At 43.3% G+C, this 416-nt stretch overlaps 1 protein-coding gene across 1 annotated transcript in view; it reads left to right on the top strand.

The window, feature by feature from the left end:
- The window catches only part of LOC119588082 (probable serine--tRNA ligase, cytoplasmic), a gene marked incomplete at its 3' end in the record, with an annotated part of 11,215 nt that overhangs the window by 6,201 nt on the left and 4,598 nt on the right, over window positions 1-416 (top strand). Inside the window, exon 5 of the mRNA XM_037936789.1 lies at window positions 133-266. Within this exon, the coding sequence (XP_037792717.1) occupies window positions 133-266 (134 nt within the window). The remainder of the gene's footprint in view (window positions 1-132; window positions 267-416) is intronic.

Genomic DNA, 416 nt, shown 5'->3' with positions numbered 1-416 from the left:
ATGCAGTTCTTCATTTTGACTTCATCTCAGGAATGCCTTGACATCACGTACGTAGAACTGAACAACGAGCAATCTGAGACTAAACTGAGACACGTAGTATGGTCAGACTCTAACTTTCCCCCATGCATTCTCAGGTCAGGAAACTGGTTGACGAAGCCATGGCCCAGAACAACGAGGAGCTTGTCAAAACGGAGAACGAGAGAGACTCCATCCTGAAGGAGATTGGAAATCTCGTTCCAGACGACGTGCCCGTCAGTGACAATGAGGTACATCTAGCCTTGGTCTTGAGGATATAGGAAAGATTTGTCTGTGCTCTTGTTTTGTTAAGTGATTAGGTGGCTTTATATGTGAATAATGATTGATTGATTAATTTGTGGTATGATATTTTATGATGAGGAGAATTAGTACCCTCCCCC

Source organism: Penaeus monodon, chromosome 23 (genome assembly GCF_015228065.2).
Source record: "Penaeus monodon isolate SGIC_2016 chromosome 23, NSTDA_Pmon_1, whole genome shotgun sequence".
Taxonomy (NCBI): domain Eukaryota; kingdom Metazoa; phylum Arthropoda; class Malacostraca; order Decapoda; family Penaeidae; genus Penaeus; species Penaeus monodon.
Note: the sequence above shows the minus strand (reverse complement) of the source record. Positions and strands in the feature narration are given on the sequence as shown.